At 40.4% G+C, this 17,145-nt stretch overlaps 1 protein-coding gene across 4 annotated transcripts in view; it reads right to left on the bottom strand.

The window, feature by feature from the left end:
* Nucleotides 1-244: 244 nt before the first annotated feature.
* EPM2A (EPM2A glucan phosphatase, laforin) overlaps nt 245-17,145 on the bottom strand; it is a 117,165-nt gene continuing 100,264 nt past the window's right edge. For 3 of the 4 annotated variants that reach the window (XM_050787408.1, XM_050787410.1, XM_050787409.1), the window contains exons 3-4: nt 10,212-10,453; nt 245-2,634 (exon numbers count right to left, since the gene is read on the bottom strand). In XM_050787408.1, coding sequence (XP_050643365.1) covers nt 2,357-2,634; nt 10,212-10,453 — 520 coding nt within the window. In that variant the 3' untranslated portion in view covers nt 245-2,356. The remainder of the gene's footprint in view (nt 2,635-10,211; nt 10,454-17,145) is intronic. The other variant, XM_050787411.1, reaches the window with a different exon arrangement.

Genomic DNA, 17,145 nt, shown 5'->3' with positions numbered 1-17,145 from the left:
TAATATCTGCTTTGATTTTCTCAGACACACTCTAAGTTTTCATGCTCACTTCTCTGTGGTCCCTCACCTCTGACTTCCTTTGTCATGTAACTGCCAATTTTGATCGGTTAGTTGACAGAGGAAGGGTGACAAGAAAAAAGAAACAATTTAGCTCAGTGGATTGCCCCCTTTACAAATAAGGAAACACAATTTGTCCTAGATTTCAGACTAAGCTGATAACATTTTAAAAATCCTGTACAGAAAGGTCTTTTTAAATGTTTTTATTTACCAAAAGTTTTGGGTGATTTTGAAATACATTAGACATCCCATTCATTGAGGAAAGGATGATTTATTCCAAAACATTCTTTAATAGTCCTAAAATGATTTTGTCTATCAGAGCAGAAGGAACAAAGGGAAAAATCCACCTGAGAAAAGATCTTTGTATCATGGAAATTATGAAGCTAGATTAGACATTAAAGAAATTCACACGCACACATAGTTTAAAATTCCATTTTGAAGATTAAATTTTCACGACACATTATGACTGTAAATGAGTTACGTGAATACCAATTATTACCTCTAGTTATTTTTAGCACGGGAGCTGGACTTCACTTTACTTAATGCTAGCTTATAAATTTAACTTCGTAAAATTATACGGGAAATGCGTCCTGGCCAGCTGCCTCTGCCCAAAGCAAATGTCATCTCCCCTAAGTGCCACAAGTATATCTCCCTGTCCTCTGAGCTCCACTGAAACTTACCTTGTATCCTTCTTGTCCCCCACACCTTCTAAATAAGAGTCTCTTGCATCTATCAATATGTGTTTGTGGAAGAAAGGAAGGTGCAGAAAAATAAATGCGCATCATAGTTTAATTAAGAAAGCAAGGGCTTTGAATCAAATCTAGCTTTGTATCTCACTGCATCTATTTATTCATTGTGTGACAACAGGCAGTTGATTTAGCCCCTCTGAGCCTTAGTTTCCCCATCTTTATCATGGAGATAATGAGACCTTCTTCATTGGATATTGTGAAGATTAAACTGGATATGATTATAAATCACCTTGCACATAGAGGCTCTCAATTGAAAAAAACACGTCTCTTTTTTCTATTCTAGCATATCATTCATGGTCCAACCCTGCATTGCAGTTGTTGAATGCAGGTCTGTTTCTAGGCAGCAGACTTTTGAAGGCAACGCTGTTCATCTCTGTATTTCCTGTAGAACCTAGGGTGATGAGCTGCATAGTCTGGAGGCACAGGAACTGCATATTATACTAAATTGAGGGCTGAGCCAGGATGGCCGAGGCTGTGAAGCAATTATCCATGGATTTGGTCGTTTGGGCTCTTTCGGTAGTATAGGTCCTCTCATGAACTCCCACTCTGGTCTTAAAACAGCCCATCATGTTTTTAAATTAGCTTGCACAAAATACAAATACTTTCCTAGATTCTTTGGCAACTGATCAGAACACTATTCTGTGTCTCGCTGCAGAAACTCCTGCAGGCATATCGACCATACCCTGAGAAAGACAAAACTGAATGCACTACATGGTGCTGGGAAAACAAGTTGTGTTGAAAACAGCACTGAGTCAAATAGACTATTAACTCTAGCTTGCCCTTGACTGGTCATGAGACCTTGGGCTAGCTACCTATGCCCATTAAGGGTCAATTTAACTTCTTGATATCACAACTATAAAAAACAAGGGTATTTTTTGCTTTGTTTGGCAGTTTTGAGGGAAAACAACAACAACAACAACAACAAATGAGAGATAATTCTACTTTGGTTGTTACACAGGGTTGTTGGGTAGAGAAGGAAGGTGATGTCTTGGAACAGACTTTAACAACTGTGAGGCAGGATAAAAATGAAGTCCTGAAAGCCATCATTTTTTGACCACAGTGAGCTCTTCTTTTGTAAGGGTTCAGGCTTCTAACCTTATTTCCTCCTTTGGCAACTGACCAGCTCACGCACACACACTAGTGATGAAATCCACATAGTTCCATATCTTTTCCTCTGTATGGCCAAGAGTTTCAGTGCAACAGGAAAGTGCTGTCATGGATCCATCGTGCAACACATGCAGTGCTGTAAAGCAAAGGCCTCATCTGCCCGCAGGCAGCAGGAACTGCACTCATTACCCTTCTGTCTGATGTACAGCCTAACTGCTTCGTGCCTCTTCTCATGTGTGCGTCACAGCTTTCTTGTAGAGTATTTCAAAAATACAGCCCCAAAACAAAGCATAATCGAAAGTCATCCCAGATGAAAGTGGATGGCTTGGGGGAAGTCACACAGTCCTTTCAGTTTAGGTAGAATCCTTGTTTCTAGGTCATTTTACCAACATCACCCCAGGCTCCTTAGGGAAATCAGGAGGCGGCAGAAGCAGGCTGACCAGCTACAGACTACACACAGAAGAACGAACCTTCCCAAATTTCTGGAAAAAATCTTCTTGTGCACGGGCCAAAGCCTCTTCATCAATGTAGACAGCTGGCCTCTTGGCCATGAGGAAATACTGCACCTTCCTCAGATTCCAGCCCATCACGTACTGGAACCAGCCGCAGACAGCCGCGGTGGAGCGGCCCACCCCAGCGTTGCAATGCACATACACGATGTGTCCCTTCTCCAGCAGCGCATGCAGCAAGCACACTGCCTGGGGCAGCATCTGCACTCGACCTGCAGTGGGGAAAGCACAGCACACATGTGAATAACTAAACCACCAGATACCGCCACTGAGATCTCCTCCACAGCCTGAAATCACAGGGATGCACATGGCCAGGCAGGGATAAGAGACTTTGCTTTCTTCCTGCATTGTGAAGGAAAAGGTGAGATCATTTTACAACCTGATAATAGTAAAGTGGAAAGAGCATTCCAGAGGGAGAGGCCCTCTCTAATCCTTCCCTGGGTATTGCTACTCCTTTGGGTGACTTCGCCATCCATGCAAATATCCCTCCAAAGAAAAGTGACCTATCACCTGTCATCAGAATGCACTTTCACATCAAAAGTGTTTGCAGATGGTCAGAATTTTAGAGGATTTAAAAAAAAAAAAAGTTGTCAGGTCTGGCCACCTGAATTACAGTGAATCCAAAAGTATCTTCCAGCTAAATGTAAAATACAGAAGTGGCCCATAATAGTTAAAGGAATCAATCTGTTCATTCAACATATGCTCATTTTCATTTGTTTGATGTAATGGCTAACATTATTTGATACAGATGGGGTAACCAATTGTTCATTTATTCCCTCAAGATACGATGAATGCTAAAACTGATTTAATTTCTATGTTTTCAGGAAATTATATAATTATATAATTTGGGGTTTATAGCTATTACCATTTCAAGGTTACCATTTTGATTATTAGATTATTCAAATGTCTTCTTATCACGCCAGGAGAGGACACGCTATGCCCTGCTGAGGCCTGGTAGACTCTGCTCCGCTCTCTCATCCCGTGGGACAGAGAGGTGTACCACAGTCACTTCTTAGAGCTCCTGGATGCCTGAAGTTTCTCCTGCTCACAGGTTCTCAGTACAGAGATATTTTGTAAGTTCGTTTTTTTTTTTCAGGGGGTGGTCAATGTAAATTATTTCAAAGAGAAAGGAAGAGGGAAATGAGAGTGTCCTGGGTTACAGCTCTATGCTCGTGACTTGGCATTCTCTAGCTACAGGAACACAGTGGCCCCAAAGGATACTCTGATGGTCACATACAAGAGCCCGGTGTGGCCTTCACATTGCTATCCTTATTGGATGATCAAAGAGATGGGAACAACCGTCCCTCAAAAGATTTCACCTGGGGATCTGCCGTGAGGCCTAGAATTCTCCCATGACAGCAACTCCCCTAAGTTTATATTTCCCTCTTTAGATGTCCTTTGGTGAAATACAAGTGCCCCTGAAGGAGCCAATACAACACACTGAGATGAGGCATCAGCACCTGAGAAGGACAGAGTTTACCAAGGACCACAATGTGGCTTGAAGGCCTCTCACTGGCCATTCCATCTAGCCAGGCATCTACCTCAGCTTCAGGCTCATCAAGCTCTGAGAAGGGGCAGAGTTCACATGGAAGCCAGGATAATATTCTTATCTTGTTGCTGGAGCTCTGTTAACCCCCTAGTGAAGAGATCTAACACTGCACACTCCACACAGCAGTTTAGAATGTACCTGGAATGCCTTCAGGCAGGAAGGACACAGGTTTGGTTTCTTGAGCTCCATCCCTCTCTCACCTGTTGCCATACATTGTTGTTCCCTGCCTGGTCCCCGAAGGCGTTTGTATTAGATAGTTACCAGCTTCTATGTATATCTGATTCCTCACAGTCCAAACTGAACCATGAACTTTAACTCATCTAGACCTCCACACCTGATTCCAGGACACTCTGAGATGACAGTGAGGTAGGCCTGCCACTCAGTTACTCATGGTGCCCTCCTAGAGGTACTAAAATATCACTGGAGATGCAACAGGATGGTGAGAGCATCATGTGTGACAGTGAGATGTCTCAGCATGTCTCAGGGAGAGCACTGCATGGCGGATCCACCATTTGCGCTGGGGGATCAGAGGAGCAAAACCTCCGATGTATGATGGATCAGCCCTGCTGAGAAGGGAGAGGCCTGCTCCACTGCGGGGCTTCTGTTCTGCTGAGGGTATGAGAAGTTCACTCCTGGGAAAGCTGGGTGGGAGGAGAACTCTGCTGCTCAAGCTGGAAGCATGGGTTCTTCCTGCTCCTGCCACAGTTAGCATCACCTGACAAGCTCCCTGCTGTGGTTGTCTCTAGATACTACGTGCCTTGGCAGGAAACAAAGAAGAATCATTTAACGTAGGTTCAGGCTTTCCTCAGATGCCCAGTATGTGAATAGCCCACAGTGGTCATCAGCAGAAGGAGCTGCTGGACTCAGAGTCCCAGCCCCTCCCACTCAGCGCATACAGCATCAGTGTAACTGGCTTGCAAACAAGATCTTCCCTGGTGCCAGTCAAGATCCCTTCCCCAGACCTGTTCTCTGGCCAGAGGTTTCCCTAGGGTGGGTCTGCACCAAATATTGCAAATGATGCAATACATTTCCCTTTTCATTTTATCTGTAAAAGATTGTTCAAGAGGTATGTACATAGTTTAGACGTTAAAAAGTGACGTGTGTTAGTTTGAGGTTCTGTGATCTCAGGCACATACTCCTGAAAGGTATATGTCAGCAAACATCGAAGCCCTCAAGGCTCCCAGCTTCACACAGATTTCAGCATCGGGCACAGCCATCAGTGATCTTCTCCCAGAATCACTCAATCATTGCACTGAAGGATGAACAAACATTTAATAAACATAGAGAATAAATAAATAAATAAGAAGGGTATCAGAGGCTGAGCATGGTGGCTTATGCCTGTAATTCCAGCACTTTGGGAGGCCAAGGTGAGCAGATTGCCTGAGGTCAGGAGTTAAAGAGCAGTCTGGCCAACATGGTGAAACTCTGTTTCTACTAAAATTTAAAAAAAAAAATAGCCAGGATTGGTGGTATATGCCTGTAATCCAGCTACTCAGCAGGCTGAGGCAGGGGAATTGCTTGAACCAGGGAGGGGGAGGTTGCAGTGAGCTAAGATCATGTCACTGCACACCAGCCTGGGGGAGAGACTGAGACTCCATCTAAAAAAGAAGGGTACCAGAGAAGTAGGTGGTCCAGGGTGCCCACTCATCTCAGCCTGGCCACAGCTGGAGGCCTGGTTTATTTTGATCTCTTGTGACTGCAAATCACCCTCTTTGGTTGATGGTAGGTAACATTTATTGAGCCCTTTCTACCTTCCCAGCACTGTCGTTAACATTTTACACGTGCTAGCTCATTTACAACCACCTCTTAACAACTATGGGGTCAGCACTATTGTGATCTTCAATTTATATATTAATAAATTGAGCACAGACATTTGCCCAAGGTTATTCCCTAAGTGGCCACTCAAACTCAGCTAGCGTGACTCTGAAGCCGCAGGTCTTAACCACTGTACTGTGGTCCTTCCCTAATCCACCTGGTTAATGGTACTTGTTGGCCTCCATCTTGTCAATCTGGATTCTCAGTCAGTCCCTCTGCACTCACTTACCAGCCCATGCTGGTGGTCTTACCCTGGGTGAGAATAATGTCCTCCCTGGAGATTAACACCTCTGCCCCACCCTAGAGGAGCCCTCTCAAGAGGACCATCTCTCTCTGCTTGAAACCTATTCTAGGAAGTCTAACCTAATATGTGACCCACCAAGGAATAGAAAGAGGGTTCCCAGGAGGGTCATCTTGATGTGCCCAGCTCAGCAGGGCCAGTGTCAACCAGAGCAGCTATAGATAGGTTCCACGTAGAATTTAATTTGATGTTGCCATTCTTAAAAACAATAAAACCTCAAGACAGAAATCCAGTTCTTTTAATGTAAAATATTCCAAACTTTAAATGTTGACAACTAAGTTGAAAACTGTAAACCCTTTGCAGATCAAACAAGACATTCTACCCTCTGTGTTTCTGACTCTGTAATTTAATACAGGCCCTGGTTCTCAATAGATGCTCCATACACACTCATTAAGTCCATGAATAAACACAAGACTAGAAAAACAGCAATAAAAACCTATTTGATCTGAGACGCTACTAAGCACTTCTAACCTAACTTGTGGTTCACACCTGCTCCAGGCTAATCTGACTCTGGACTGATTAAAAGCTTTCTGAAAGCACTACTGAGCCAGCCAAGGTTGTGAGGGAGGGAGAGGTAGAGCATTTGGGCAGGTAAGTCAAGTAGCCTGAGGCATTAGGGCCTGAGATAAAAGAGAGGGTCAAAAGGCCCTAAAGATAAGCTTTATCTAAGGTTGATCCTGAAGGAAATCCACAGCTTTCAGCCTTTCTCTCTTTCTCTCTCTCTCTCTCTCTCTCACACACACACACACACACACACACACACACACACACACACACACACTTTCCTTTCTTACCCCAGGAGCAGATATATGATGAATATATTATTTGGGGGGCATATCTTTTTTCCATCTTTGAAGTGTAATATAGATAGGATCCACGTTATCTATAACATCCTTTGGTAGAAACTTAAAGACTTGGAACTAATCCTATAGTTCCAACATTGTGATTTTCAAAGCCCTTTCTTATCAATTATCTTATTCTACTGTTATAGCCCTGTAAGGTGGAAAATACTATCTTCATTTTCTTAATGCATGAACTAGCCTGCTGATATCCTCCCAGCTACCCGGTGGTGACAAGACTTACGCCCAGGTGTCTTGGCTCCAAGGTTAGCATTTCTGTGCAATGGGAGAGCTGAATTCAGTGTGTTGAGCAAGGGAAAAGAAGTCAGACTTTGACAACAGAGGGGTAGCTGAGGACTTCATGAAGCCTATGAACTCATTTGGGAGGCAAGGGTAGACATTTGTTATAAATAGCGCTGCAGTGACAAAGGTCAAAACACAACCTGAATACTTTCTATGCAAAGAAAATTTTAATGAGATCTGTTTCATTTTGTTTTGTTCAGGTGAGTTAGATTTGGCAGATTTTCATTCCCTAGGTGAAAGACACAAACCAAAATGTTTATAAAAGATTAAAAAAAGAGAGAGAAATCTACACCACCCTTGCATATACGACAAAGTGCACAAGAGTAAGGATCGATCACACGATTGATTGTAACAGGTCTGTGACAACCAGCAGTGACAGTCAAGCCTAACAAACTGTCTTCTTTCTCAGACTTCAACTGACAGCATTATGCTGCAACTCAAAACACTTCCAAGTGGGTTTTTCTCTAGAGTTCTAAAAATATTCAGCTGATTAATCTATGTGTTCATTGGGCTAACACTGTGAGCCACAGAGATCGGTCTATTGATAAAAAGTTCCCCTCCCACTCAAAAGTGGTTGTTAACCCTTGGATTACCCACCCCCCCCCACCCCGGTTAAGCCAAGACAAAGAAATCCATTAGTCGGTCTTACAGCTGGGCCTTTATCTAAAGTGGAAGCTTGCATTTTGCAGCTCAAATGCCACAGCACTGTCTCAGCCTGAAAGAAGCTCTCCTGCTGCACTAACAGTTAGGACTGTGACCTGCTGACCTACTGACCGCAAAAAAGGTGTGAATATAATGACAATGGGTCCTTGGGGATATAGTTTTCCCTCAGGCTTCCGCAGAGTCCCAAACTATCAAGCAAATTACCAATTTGTCAGCAGAGCCTTCAAGTAATCAGTGTGTGGGTTGGGATGGGATGGCAGGGGATACGTGGCACAGTTGGCAGCCCAACTTCTCCTAGCCTCATCTCACATCATTCTCCAATGGGATAACGATGCTGTCAAATCAGATTCAGAGATGCTAACATCAAAATGCATTCTGGAAGCTACAGTTCTACAAATCCTAACTATCTTCTCTGTTTTGAAACCAGGAAAACCAGCTGGACAAGGTGAATATCACCTATATTCAACCAATGTGCATCTTTGCAAATGAAGTTTTTCTTTTTTTCTTAATTGAAGAAGGGCAGAGCTCTTACAGCTAAATCATGCTTCCTTACATCAGGTTACCAAGAGGAATAACCAGACTGTCATCAGCGCTCTCCACCTTCAGGAACAAAAATACCCATCCCCAAGGATAATTCAGCTCAGACACAGACCAACAAAGGGGCCCAGCCTGGCCAGGAGGACCACCTGAGATCCATAAAGGCCTCAGGTGGGCAAGGCCCAGGAATGTAGGTTTCCTGTGGTCCTCATGGCCTTCTGTCTTGCAGACCATTCACTCTTGGGGAGACAAGCTACTTCCTTTGAAATTTGTAGGCTCTGCCTAACTCCAGATGATCGTGAACATAAGGGGTTGAAATTGCGTGGGTCTGAAGAACCTGCCTGAAGCGTTTGTGTAAGAATGCAGGGAGAAGCTTCAAAGCTGGTAAAGTTGCTGTCTGGAGCAATGTTTTGGGTCCGACTGACAGCCTTGAAATTCAGAATGGGCCTCTTTTAGTTCTATGACATGGGCAATAACTTTTCATACCTTAGCCTCTTCGTCTGCAAAACGGAGGCAGCTACAATATCTGCCTGGAGTCTTATTATGAGAATTAAATAAGCTAATTCTTGTAAATTGCTTAGGAGAGTGTTTTGTACATAATATACATTTGGGGGAAGAGGGCTAAAGATAGAAATGTCTCTAAGCTGGATATCACTGTCCTTTACCCAGTAGAGGAGGTCACAAAACTCCTTAGCCTCTCCCATTTCCAAAGCTCTCTGCTGCCCCCTGCTGACAGCTGCTTGATACTATCGGTGTAACTGGGTTCTCTCCTCCCGACTGTAGTTATCTCCATTCCTTTTCGACAAGTACCCTATTCTACAACCGGGCTAAAATCCGTATCATTCCTCTAAAATTCCATGTTTCTGTGCCATCGCCTGTGCTGCTGCTTCCCCCTAGCATGCCCTTTCTCCTTCCACATCTACCTATCAAAGCCATGCCCACCTCAAGTGCCATGGCATTCATGCAGCCTCCCTTTGTCGCTCCCCAGAATGTGCTCTTCCCATGCACAACCCTCCTCCAGCACGGTCCTCACTCCTCTCTTACCTGTTCCTCTCTGTGCTGTAATTAGCGTTGAACTCGTATTACTGCACAACTGCTTCTTCCTATAGCGTCTAAAGTCCTTTTCGTCCCTCAAATCCTGCAGGATCATCTTTCCTCATTCTCTGATCCAAGCCACATTGGTCTTTCAGTTTTTGCAACGCTCTGTGCTCTCTCCTGCCACAAGGATTCTTCTAAGCTGCTGCTTCTGCCTGGGACACTCTCTCCACTTACTCTTCCTTCAGACAACCTCAGATCTTAGTCCAAACACTACTTTCCAAGAAAACCCTCTTTGATCCCCCTTCCTTGGCCTGATTACCTGTACATAATCTCATAGCAATACCTATGTATTTTTCTAACAAAAAAATTCATCGTAGTTTTAAACCTCTATAACATTTGTCATCCCTATAGGACAATGCGCTCCGTGGGGGCAGAAGTTGTGCCTGTCTTTCTTTACTGCTGTATTCCTAGCTACCAGCATAATGCTGCATACCCAGTACATACACAATAAATATGTGTTGAATGAATAAACAAAGAAGCCACATTAAACAGCATCTTAGCCACAGTGTCAAAACATATGTATCATATATATTAAATCTAAAATCTTATATTTATTCTATTTCTACCATTCATTTTTAAGATATTAAATTATAGATGATAGATAGATAGACAGACAGACAGACAGCAAGCAAGCAAGGGGTTCTCTGAAACACAGCAAGGAGGCAGAACAGTTCTGATCCTTACCTTCGGTGCTCATATCTGGTGTTGGCATCCAGATGTAGGCCAAGCCTTCTTCCCTATATAGTTTAATCATAGTGTCTGGAGTCATGGGTTCTGGGTAGCGGTTACAGCCTGAGGAATTCTGTACAATATCCCATTCAGTCTGGAAATTCATTACAGCTGTAATCCCCAGTTCACGCTTCAGTTTGATGGTTACATGTTCCACCTGACGAGGGCAGCTACCCAGCCAGATATTTGGTAGAATTCTAATGAGAACATATGGAGTCAACTATTACTAGTGTTGTTCCGATTTGAGGTTTAAGGAGCTACATAAAAATATGTAGTATTAAAATATAACTAACCTTTAAGTCTGGCACAGGAAAAGCTAGATATTTTAGAATATAAGCACCAATGTTATTATTGAAAGAAAAAGTACTGGTGATGCTGCTTTGGGGAAAGCAAGTAATCCAATTAACTAGAACACCAGGAAATGGACATCTGCAAACCAAATCAAGCAATATATTAAAATAAGTCTACCAAGATGTACTTATTCCATGAATGCATATATGGCTCCACATGATAAAAATCCATCAACAGACTTCAAATACTAACAAATTAAAGGTGAAAATTCCTGTAATTATATAAATAAATTCTGAAAAACAAATTTCAGCAGGCATTCTGGTTTAAAAGTCTACATAAAAATTTCAAATAGTATGAGACTTCCAAAATACACTACAGAGCAGAAGCTAACAAACAACAGACTTCTTTTAAATAAAATTAGAATCAACATTCATTCTATTAGTACCTAGCATTGTTCTATAGGTTTCATCTAATGCTACAAGGTAAGAAAGGGAAATAGCAACATAATTTCCTTTTGGAAATTCTCATTGAGGTTTATTATAGAAAAAAAAATAATGAAATGAAAACGTTAAAAACTCAGAAAAATTTTAGTAACCCTTTAGACAAGAATCCAAGGAGAAAAAAATAAAATAAAATATGTTTATCCAGCCGGATGCAGTGGCTCACGCCTGTAATCCCAGCACTTTGGGAGGGAAAGGCAGGCAGATCACCTGAGGTTAGGAATTTGAGACCAGCCTGGCCAATTCAACTAAAAATATAAAAATTAGCTGGGCGTGGTGGTGGGCACCTGTAATCCCAGCTACTCGGGAGGCTGAGGCAGGAGAATAGCTTGAACCCGGGAGGTGGAGGTTGCAGTGAGCCGAGATCACACCACTGCACTCCAGCCTGGGCGACAGAGCAAGACTGTCTCAAATTAAATAAATAAATAAATATAAAAATAAAAGATTTTGTTAACATATTTAGTAATAATTGTCTGATGTTAGGCCAAGTTATTTATCAGCTCTAACCTGTTGGTGTGCTCATCTTTAGAATGGGTCTAAAAATAACAAATAAAAATCTTGTAAGGAATAAATACAATTAAATAATACATCTGAATTGGACTGAAACCAGTGAATGCACAGTAAATGCAAGTGGATTTTATGTCTAGTTACAGTGATTTACTTATTTTTGTAATTTACTTTGCATTGCATTGTAAAGATTATTCAGTTAATTTTTCATTGTTTCCTATATTCATTTGAATGCTGTAGAATAGAAAATACTCTATTTTTGCTTTTTTCCTTTTGGTGGTTGTTGTCATTGTTGATGTTAACAGGAGAAGCCAATTACTAATCCTCTAATGTGGTCATGACCCATAATCAATGACAATTATCTCAGAAGATCTGGCACTATCTGTCTAAAGCCTGAGCCCTGCTTCCCCTACAGAAGAGGATAAACTGTTTTTTTCCTGCTTGTGTTCTTGTCTAAAGGGTTATTAGGAATTTCCTTGTGGAAATCCTTATTGAGGATTATTATGGGAAAAAAATGATAAAAGAAAAGTTAGACATTGTAAAAGACCTAATGGTGATGGAAAGACGGACATGAAATCCAAGGCTTTCATCTTATCCCTGGCCCCAGATAATTCTTAGATACTCCACTGGACCCAGTGGACTAAGAGAAAGACCTTGAGCAAGGATACTCACAGGGTGCCCAAGAGTCGTGCTTCACCAGGACGTGGAGAGCTGAGTATTCAGGGGGAAAATTCACACTCACTTGGTGATTGCCCCTTCCCTCTGGCTGCTGAGTGAGACCTGCCTCTATCTAGATTTCCCATCCCTCCTTCCAGATCTTTTAAAGATCCCTTACCCACGGACCTGCTGGATGCCTAGCGAGATGATAGTGCTGGGCTCCCATATGTATACTTTGGGGTTGAACAGAGCACACTAAAACTCCTAAGCTGGAAAAGAGGGAAGTGGACACTTCCATTATATAACCAAGATATAGGAACTATTATAAGATAGTAATAAATATTTTTTTTACTGGCAAAATTTTAAAGAGGACTGGTAAAATATTAAAGAGAATATTCTTGACAGGCAAGCTAAAATCCAAATAGCACTCAGCATTTTCTTGAATATTGCATTCTTTGAGTGGGCACTAGTTAGTATTTAGCTAGTCAGTAAATGCCACAACAAAATGGCGGACTGATTTTTCACACAAGGTTACATAAAGGCTCCAGAACAGTTCATAGAGATACACAAAGGGTAAATTAGGACATTTGAGCCTGCAATATAAGAAATCAGAGTCAGCATATTCCAAACCAGTCAGTCTATAGAGTCACATGGTGTTGCTAAAAGAGGTGTTATTCTAACATCTCCTTCAGCCCTGGCCTTCAAATGTTTTTAAGGTGATAGGGAAACTCAGAACTAGTCAAAGATAAACAGGCTCAAAGCTGGTAGCTTAACACATATATTTCACACATAACATTTCTGATGGAAATAGGCCCTTAAAATATACATCCAGATATGGTGGAAGTCAGAGTCCATATTTAAGAAATGAGTATGAAATAACTTCTGATATTTTAAAACAAGATGTTCTAAACCTAAGAGACAGATAACTAAAGATAAACTCTGAAAACAAACACTATATTGAAAGATAGAAAAGTAAGGTTATAAAGTGATTTGTACTGAATCTTATATGGGATGCACAGACAGAGACTGGGCCTGTTGGAAACAAACACATCAATGGCTTCTGCTTAATCAGACGGCTAAAGTGCCCTTCATATGCATCCTACTTCAGTTTGTTTTCCAAAAGTAGGTGATATATTTCTAGTTACAGGATTTACTGGGGGTAACAAGATGCATGATATGCTTTCTAAAAAGTAAACTTTTACTTATTCATTCAAAAGAGGATAATTTGATACCATTTAAAATTCATTTTTAATCATCTCATCTCAGTTTTAGTCTTCTCTTGGTATCAATGTTATTTTAAGCAACTTTTAAAATCAGGATTTTTAGGGTGAAAAGAAGCCTCTTGAAATATGAGATTAGAGAATAAAAATTCTCCGTAAGAGTAGTTTTAATGCAAGACATACTAAAATTCAAAGATATAATGGAACAAAAGTTATAGCTTACAATTATATCATAAAACTTCCAGAGACTTGTTTCATAAGTAATCAATCATGAACTTCTGGCAGCTCCACTATAGACTATTTGGAAAGATAAAGAGATGCTAACTGAACCAAAAGGGTATTGACACTCAGTCAGCTCAGGACAGAAGTTCCCAAACCTGACTATGCATTCAAGTCACATGAGGTACTTTTATAAAAACATCTATTACCAGGATCCACCTCAGAGATACTTATAGTGAGGCTTGGGAGTTAGGCCTATAATTCTGTAGCTTATTTGATTTTTGGTCTGTTTAGAAATTAACCAGATTACATATGCAGAAGATTCCAGAACCACCTTGGACCACCAGTCCAAGGTCTCCATATGCATGTAAGGGAAGCTTAATATATAGAGCCCAATACCTTTTTTTAATATCAGTAAAAAATATGGAGATGAGAAAAAATGGGCTTCCTCAGTCTGACATATCTACAAATTAAGGTAAGTTCTTATCTTTATCCAAAAAATAGTGTCAAGACTACAAATAATTACTAGATAGTGAGGAGTGAGAAATCATTTGTTATGAGAGACAATGTATATCCATGTGTTCAATGCACAGTACCTTCTAACTGGGCAAAACTAAATCTACTTCTGAGTCATGACAAATATTTAATATAGTCCTATGCATAAGAATGTACTTTTGTAGAAAAAAATTATTAACTAGGGTTTTAACTATTTCTACTGTGCTATAATCAGATTATATAATAAATAAAATCTACCCAAGTAATATTACAACTTAGGTAAAGACCAGGGGAAAGAGCAGATGGCTGAAATTATGGAACCTTATTTTCTTGGACTGCAAATCAAAATCAATTTAATTCATTTGAGTGAATCTGGATTTGTGGTTCCAGGTAATCATATCATAATACTACAATATTTGTTTAACCTATCAGTCTTGGGCCTGTGGTCCAACAGCTACTGAAGCGTATGCATCAGAGGCTCAGCTGTCAGTGAAAGGAAGCCTCACTGGCAATAATGAATACATCAGGCAGAATGAGCATCCAAGCACTTTGTAAAAATCACCACAGGGTATCGACAGGAGAAGTGGGTGTCTAAAAGACAAAAGGTATTAGGAGACAAGTCCATTCTACATACTTCACATTAGAGCTTCCATCACTAATGGCCATGAGAAATGGCAGAATAACCTTTTCCTAAAGGTGAAAATTAGCATTATTTTGTATCCATAGAAAGAAAAAAAGATGAGGAAAACAGGAATAATGGAATCAGCTTTTGTTTATTTATCACACCTAAAAATCCCAACTGTTGAATTGCAGCGCCCTCTTCCTAGCCATACAAACGAGCACCATTTCAAAAAATAGAGAAAATTGATTTTGCTGAAGCTCTTAACACAACCCAGCTAAGAATTTAAAAGGAAAGAAAAAAAAAAAAAGCACATTTCCTAAGTTGGAAAATTGTGCTGCATTTATCTTATTTAATATTTTATGGGCAATTTAATGAGAAATTAAAATGTGATCTGGCTTTTAAACATCAGTCCTATAATTTAGATCTCATTAGTGGGAAAGCAAGAGAAACATTAAAATCAACTTCTGGTAAGCTCCAGGCTCAGTAGCACATACAGCTCCTTCTGCTGAAAATTTATCCTCTAGCATCCAGTGTTAAGTTATTAATGCCAAACCTCTACCCCAAAAGGGTACTTATAACAGGCTCCAGTTAAGGCTGAATAACTGCTCAAAGACAAATTCCAATTAAGAAAGTGATACTAATTAGCTTCTCTATTAAAACACAGTTTTATTATAGTTTTCTTATGAGTCATAGACTCATATAGAGTAAAAGTTAATTCTGTAAGTCTAGTTCATTTCTTACATTTTGGGGATATACTATGTAGTTTACAGCCATATGAAAGCAAATAATTTTTGACACAATGCTCTTTTATTTTGCATATTATAAAATGCCATATCATTAAATTAATTATAAAGGCCTATTACAGATTGACTTGTGTCCCCCTCTCCAAACTCCTATGTTAAAGTCCTAACCCTTAGGAACTGAGAATGTGACTATATTTGGAGACAGGGTCTCTACAGAGGTGATCAAGTAAAACTGAGGTAATTAGAGTAAGCACTGACTCGAATGACTAGTGTACTTATAAGAGGGGGGTTTGAACACAGACACAGAGGGAAGACAATGTGAAGATACAGGGAGAATATGGCTTCAAACAGATGCTGCCACTCAGCCCTTAGAAAGAGTCAACCCTGTGGACACCTTGATCTCAGACTTTCAGCCTCCAGAACTGTGAAATAATAAGCGTCTATTGTTTAAGCCACACTGTCTGTGGCACTTTGTTAAAGCAGACTTAGCAATAAAGTCTAAACATTCAGACTTAAAATAGATTCATTCAATCATCCAGACTCTTTTCAAATATCCATACACCAGACGTCCTTAAAGCATTATAATAGATCTGTTTCCCCATTCATCCTGAGGTTTGGAATTCTTGCAAATACAATTAGCATTTGATGGTAGTTCCCAAATGCTCTCTTTACACAATACTATCCTTCTTCCTTCCTTCACTGATGTCCTTCCGTCTATCACCTGAGCACCTCCCACATGGGGGAAAAGATCACTAGACCCTGATTAAAATGACTGAAATATGTGGGCCCCTTCTTGATCTAACGATTTGGTACTGGAGTTCTGGGGTATCTAGTTTTAATAAACGTGGTATAGTCCTGGGTCCTCTTACATGACTCTCAGAGAATGAACCTTAATGGAGAATCACTTAATGTAAAAGCAGTCTCTCAAACTCACAACTTCATAAGACTGAGTCCAAGAGAGTTTGGCCTTCTTGTTTTTGAGCATATATAGCCCTGAAACTTGATTTAGATGTCATATCAACAGATTATAATTGTAAATAAGGCAAGTAGCACCCTTTGTTTCCTTAAAGTCAATTATGAGGCAGCACAGAGATTGAGGCAAATAATCAGGCTACGACTTGGTTACCTTGATACAGATTTAAACAAAATGTGCCTTGAAAATAGACTAGTGGTTTGTTAATGTTGTTTCCAATGCTGAGCATTCTTTGAAATGTTAAAAAGCCATATTTAATTTTTTTCTACTTAGTGAATTTGAAAGGACTTGTTTAAAATCAATCCCTTGCATATTGAATTAGGAAGCACAAAAGACCAAGGAATAAAAAATTAAATATGTGACCTTTTTTCTATTTGTTTTAAAGTAATTCTGTTGATTCAACAAATGTGAAATGATGGCCTACTTTTTGCCAGTAATTCAACAACCAATAGTGAGCAACAGTAAGCAAGGCAAAGTATCCCTTTGTTTGAGCCTGCATTCTTTGAGGAAAACAGGCAACAAACAAATACATTTGCCAAATGTATACATTAGATAGAATTAATTTGTAATGTGCTTTTAAGGACACAAACATGTAATTAAAATAGAGAATTACAGGGGAAGGAGACTTTAGATAAGACAGGAAGGTGCTCTCTGAAAATGTG

Source organism: Macaca thibetana, chromosome 4 (assembly GCF_024542745.1).
Source record: "Macaca thibetana thibetana isolate TM-01 chromosome 4, ASM2454274v1, whole genome shotgun sequence".
In the NCBI taxonomy this organism is placed as follows: domain Eukaryota; kingdom Metazoa; phylum Chordata; class Mammalia; order Primates; family Cercopithecidae; genus Macaca; species Macaca thibetana.
This window is presented reverse-complemented; position numbering and strand designations above follow the sequence as displayed.